The 6,241-nt window shown below is 35.0% G+C and overlaps 2 protein-coding genes across 2 annotated transcripts; both read left to right on the top strand.

Moving 5' to 3' along the window:
* The first annotated feature begins 962 nt into the window (after nt 1-962).
* Nucleotides 963-2,411, top strand: LOC111637600 (piggyBac transposable element-derived protein 4-like). The gene has a single exon (XM_023383120.1). The coding sequence runs from the start codon at nt 1,020-1,022 to the stop codon at nt 2,409-2,411; it is 1,392 nt and encodes a 463-aa protein (XP_023238888.1). The 5' UTR covers nt 963-1,019.
* An 811-nt stretch (nt 2,412-3,222) lies between these two features.
* Nucleotides 3,223-4,866, top strand: LOC111637588. The gene has a single exon (XM_023383111.1). It carries the CDS (start codon nt 3,223-3,225, stop codon nt 4,864-4,866), a length of 1,644 nt encoding a protein of 547 aa, XP_023238879.1.
* The last annotated feature ends 1,375 nt before the right edge of the window (nt 4,867-6,241 follow it).

Below are 6,241 nucleotides of genomic sequence, written 5' to 3'. Positions count from 1 at the left end.
CACACGTGAATGATTTTACCATTTATTTACATATTCTTTATAAAAGACAGACAGACAAAAATGAGAATTTATAGATGTACAAGTGTTTAAAATTTCAGCTCAAAAACAAACCTGAAATAAAAACAAAATATTGAAAGATAATAATTTATAGTAAAAAAGATGCACGCGATGGACTCGATGGACGATACTGATTATTGCGAGCGTGTTTTTTATCCGAATTTTTTCTACCTGACGTTTGTGAAACGCCGGCACTTTACGCCTTTTTTTGCGAGTAAACTCGGCGCGCACTGAATATGTTATTTATTGCATTTTTCGCAGTTCCAAAAAATTAGAAAACTTGAATATGTTGAAATGTTTTGAAAAATTTCGGAAAAAATGCTGGTAAAAAAACTGTCACCGGGCGTCTCACACATGCCATGCAATTTGGGAAGTGATTTATTTGTCTTATTTCTACACTCCATTGACAAACTTTTCTCCTATTGTTGGAGTCAAGTTTTCCGTTTTATCTTAGCAAGTAAGTTTATAATTTTATGTATTCTGGAGAATAATCTGTAATTTTTTGCGTATAACAAAACAATAAGACAGTTTTTAGAATATATTGCTTATTTGTAGACTTCATCGACAGTTTTTACTGTTTCGCTGAGTTTTCAATCTTATCTTAGCAAGTAAGTTTATAATTTTATGTATTCTGGAGAATAATCTGTAATTTTTAGCGTATAACAAAACAATAAGACAGTTTTTAGAATATATTCCTTATTTGTAGAATGTCTGATAGCGAGGACAGCTATATGGCGATCTCGGAGAGTGGATCCGAGTCCTACATCCCATCCATCGACGACTCTAGCAGCTCGGACGACTAGGGAAGAGATGCTGCTAGGTCGTGGTGTGCTGCTGACACCAGTACATTTCCTAATCCTCCTCCACGCTTTCCATTCACTGGAACTCCTGGGTGTCGGTTTTCTAAAATTCACATAACTGAACCTTTAGATTACTTTAATTTATATTTCGATAACGAATTAATGAACGAAATCACTACTGAAACGAACAGATACGCCCTATCAAAACCGCAGACATCCAGGAGCCGGTGGAATCCTGTTTCCGTGGAGGAAATGTTTATGTTTTTGAGTGTTATCTTACTGCAAGGAATAATTCATAAACCGGATGAGAGAATGCATTGGACCACAAACGAAACACTTGAGACTCCAATTTTTCGAAGAATAATGGCAAGAAATCGTTTTTTGGAAATAAAACAAAATTTGCATTTTAGTAATAATGAAAATTATAATCCGCGAACTCATCCAAACCCTAAACTGAATAAAATTTGGCCAGTAGTTCAAAATTTATGTTCAAAATTTTCGCGTCTGTATGTCCCAGAAAGGGATATAGTGGTGGATGAGAGTTTGATGCTGTTCAAAGGACGTCTTTCGTGGAGACAATACATGCCTCTCAAACGGTCTCGTTTCGGTGTGAAATTTTACATGTTATGCGAGTCCGCATCTGGCTACTTATATAATTTCATAATTTATACCGGAAAAGATACAGTTTTCAATCAAAAATATAAAGATATGCCTATTACATCAAGAATTGTCTTATCATTAGCGGACTCGTTGTTAGGCAAGGGCTATTGTCTAACAACAGATAATTTTTATTCTTCCCCACATTTAGCTGATTATCTGGTTACGGTCCAAACAGATTTCTATGGAACTGTGAGGACGACCAGACAACAGATCCCAGCTGAGGTTAGAAATAAAAAATTGAAAAAGGGAGAAACAGTGGCGATGCAGAGGGGTAAAGTGATGGCTTTGAAGTGGCAAGACAAAAGAGCCGTCACTTTACTCTCTACGGTCCACAATCCATCAATGGTAAGAAAACAAACTCATGCCGGTAAAATAGTTGTAAAGCCACAGGTTGTTGTCGACTATAACGACACAATGGGAGGTGTTGATGTATTAGATCAGCATCTTCGAGATTATCCAGTGGCGAGAAAAAGAGGGAAGAAATTTTACAAAAAAGTATTTTTCCATCTACTAGATATTTGTACTTTTAATGCTTTTGTTTTATATAAAAAAAATGGTGGCGTACTAAGTCATCTAGACTTTAGAATTAACATTATTGAAACAATTATACAAAAGTATCACACCGAAACGAGGGTTACAAAACATGGTCAGCCGAGAACTTCAGGTCCGAGAATTCCAGGTCCACTTAGACTTACGGAAAGACATTTCCCGGACCTTCTTCCGGAGACCGACAAAAAAAAGGCTCCCACTAGACGCTGTGCCGTATGCAAAACTAAGCATGACGGTGCAGGCAAAAGAATAAGAAAGGAAACGCGATATTATTGCAAAGATTGCGATGTGCCATTGTGTGCAGCACCCTGTTTCCGAATATATCACACAATGGAAAAATTTTAAAAAAGGGTTATTCTTATTTTATTCTTATATTATTATTCTTATTTTTTTACATAAGAATTTCACGTAAAACTTTTACATTAATATTTAATCGTTATGTTAAAATATTTTTTGCTTCCTTTCTTATTTTTAACTGTAAATAATTTATAAATATTTTTATTAATAATTACGTACATTTAATTTTTATTAATTTTTTATAGTATTTATTTATGTGATAATTTATTACTTTATACCAGATTATTATATTTCAATAGTATAAATAATATTGTATTTTATGATTGTAATCATTTTATAAATGTTTTTGAATCAATAAATTTATTTTCATTTTATGTTTTGTCATGTTTTTCTTTTTGTATTATTTTTAAAGCTAACCGACGAATGGCAGCTTTCCTGCACGTTAGCGTAGCACGCGGAAAAGCCACCATCGCAGGCTGCAGGTAGCCCCTGTAAAGTTGGCTATCCAGAGGAAAAGCTGCCATATAGGAACCAATTTTTGCGAAATTTGAAAAATCGAAAAAACCACTTTTTTCAATTGAAATGAAGAATTTTTTTTGTAATAAAAAAGAACGGGCATTCCAAAAAGACCCTTTTTTATTGAAACAGTCGTTAAGGGGTTAAGAGTTATTTAACAGAGAGAACTGCAGGAGTATACCATCAAAGAGGAAATGTCATACGCTCTATTTTTAGAGGTTGCCCACAGGGGTCAAGGTCGGGCCCTGGGCTTTGGAACATTGTTTGCAACGACCTCCTTAAATTGAACGAACATAACGAAGATAATTGGAGACTACAAAGCTACGCGGATGACACTGTGCTCATGATTTCACATAGGTATGGAAAAAGACTACAAGAGAAAGCAAACATGATACTGCATAAAATATACAATTGGAGCAAACAGAATAAACTTGACATCAATTATGATAAGTGTGAGAATATGGTTCTCTCAAAAGGAAAACAACTTCAAAAGGCTTTCAAAATAACCATTAATGGAAATAGGATTAAAAATGTTAACGTGATGAAATATTTAGGAGTAATGATTGATTGTAGCTTAACCTGGACTAAACATTTAGATTACATCGCAAGTAAAATAAGCAAAACAATGAATGCCATGTTAAGTATTGCTCACAAGGAGTGGGGCCTCAGTGGGAAAGCAATTACAATGCTAAATAAAGCATGCATCGAACCAGCTATTTTATATGGTGCTCCGTTTTGGGGCGAAAAAATTGACAATATTAACTTCAAACGTAAGATTCAATCCATACAACGACCGATACTCATCAGAATGTGTAGAGCATATAGGACAACGTCCAACGCGGCATTGCAAGTATTAGCAGGGTGTACTCCATTATACCTGAAAGTTAAAATGCTAACATGGACATGGACATTCAACAATATACAGATTACAAAAGAAGGCCTCAACAATCTTACGAAGTATGCGGATATCGGTTGCCTCCCTAATCTGGATTATAATTTTTTACAGACCTTTGTCAATAATGGAATAATCAAAGAGAAATCTAAATACGTTCACCCAACAAATAACTACAAGGCTGACATCACTGATATTAATGCAGAACCATACCCTACTAACTTTATCTTTACGGATGGTTCCAAAAACAACAGAAATGTAGGAGCATCTTTTATTCATTTTAAACATGGCAATGCAAACTTCAAACATGAAGCCGGCTTTAAACTAGCCAGCTATTGCTCTGTTCCTGATGCCGAATTGTACGCTATATTTCAAGCTATCTCTTACATTTACACATTGAAAGACTACAAAGGACATCTACGTATATGTACGGATAGCCAAACCTCACTTCGTCGTATCAACAGTGACTATTTTGATTGCGATATGATAAATAACATCCGGAATAAGTTGAAGAATATACACAACTATAAAATCAGCTTCGCTTGGGTTAAAGGCCACAGCGGGGTGCAGGGAAATGAAGAAGCAGATAGACTAGCGAAAAAGCATGCTAATGAGAATGGTGAGATCATCTATACTGCTCTTACCAAGAAAAACATCAAGGATCTGATTCAACAAACTGCCCTTCAGCTGTGGCAAGTGGATTGGGAAAATGGTGATACAGGAAGAATCACCTTTAAATTTTTCCCATGTATTCAACAGCGCCTTGCCATGAAACATTTGAATATTGGTTACATCATGACACAGACATTCACCGGACATGGGAATCTGAAGCACTACCTTCATCGATTCGGTCTTTCCGACGAAGAAACATGCAGTTGCGATGGTGCATCGGTCCAAGATGTCGATCACTTGATCTTCTACTGCAGCAACTATAACAGAGAAAGAAGCTCTTTAATTCAACAAACATTGCAACACGGGTTCAATTGGCCATGCGAACTACACCATCTCGTAACTGAAAAAGAACTCTTTTATGAACTTCAAACTTTTATTAAGAAGACTAAAGCGCTTGAGACGAACTTTAAAAGAACACATTAGTGTTCTTGTCTCTACACCCTCTATCGATCTACTTGGTTCAGTTGCCCCTACATTTGTTTCTAATTATTTTGTACTAGACGGCGAAAAGCCGTATTTGTTATAACCTTTTCGATATATAGTTTAAGTTAATTTATTGTAATACTTTACTTTCGGTGATAACTGTAAGATTCAGATTTCATCAATGTATAATTTATGTTTTTTGATGGCGAGAAGCCATATTTGATTAATACATTAATTAATGTTGTCTAATTACTATTGTATTTTCGATTAGTAAATTTGATCATTCTATGTGTAATCATTTTTCCTTAAAATATTTTGTTAAAAGTTTATTTATCGTCTGTATTCTGACAGGCAAGAACTGTATTTGTTCAAAATATTGATTTGATTTATGTTCTTCTGTTTTTTCGGTTAAAATTGTTTTCAAACTACGTGTAATCAAACTGTCTTCAATTGTACATACTGTAAATATTGCAATTATTATCTGTATCTGATGGCCAGGAGCCATATCTGTATGTTTCATTTGATTCTTAATAAAACAGGCTGGGCGCCCATGAAACTTTCCCTTTTCATCCCCTTTCCTATCTCGCTTTACTCTTTCCCCATCGCCTCTTCCCTTAACTACCTTTCCTTTACTCTTCTTCACACTCGGGCAATACCAATGAGTAGTCCCGAGTCTTCATCCCCTTTATGAAAATGTAAAATGTAGTACTAGATTTTAAAGCATTATATCCATCCATCAAACTAGAGCCTTGTTTCAGCCACTTAAGAGATTTTTTTATTAAAACAAAATTAAAAATACAGAAAAGAAAAGAAAACAGATACTAGAGCTGACGCATCTAACCACATATTCGTTGATATTTAACTTTAATTAAAGGAGTCACATATGCGCAGCAGAAGGACAAGCAGTGGGAAGTCCAGTAGCAGGTGCATTATGTGAAATGGTTTTAAGAACATTAGAGAACACCATCATACCAAAATATGCAACGCAAATAATATTATACGCACGGTATGTAGACGATGTTTTTATTATATGAAAATTAAAACCAAAGTTACAACAATTTATAAAAGACATCAACAACAACAATTTTCGCCCAGAGATTGAGCTGGAACAAGCAAATGATAAAATTATACATTTTTTGGATTTATCAATACAATTAGACAACAGAGGAGATATAATTACAAAGGTCTACAGAAAGCCTACATACAACCCATTGTTTATACCGTGGAATTTATACGTTGCTGGGTCGTGTGAACTTGCAGCATTCCAGCGCTCACAGCAAGAGCACACACTCACTGTAGCAAAATGCAATATATCAAAACCTAGCAAAGCAATTTAGGGTTAATACTAAGGCTCTAATCAGCAAAACAAAAACAG

Source organism: Centruroides sculpturatus, unplaced genomic scaffold, assembly GCF_000671375.1.
Source record: "Centruroides sculpturatus isolate CEXI.00-Female unplaced genomic scaffold, Cexi_2.0 scaffold979, whole genome shotgun sequence".
Lineage (NCBI taxonomy): Eukaryota > Metazoa > Arthropoda > Arachnida > Scorpiones > Buthidae > Centruroides > Centruroides sculpturatus.
Note: the sequence above shows the minus strand (reverse complement) of the source record. Positions and strands in the feature narration are given on the sequence as shown.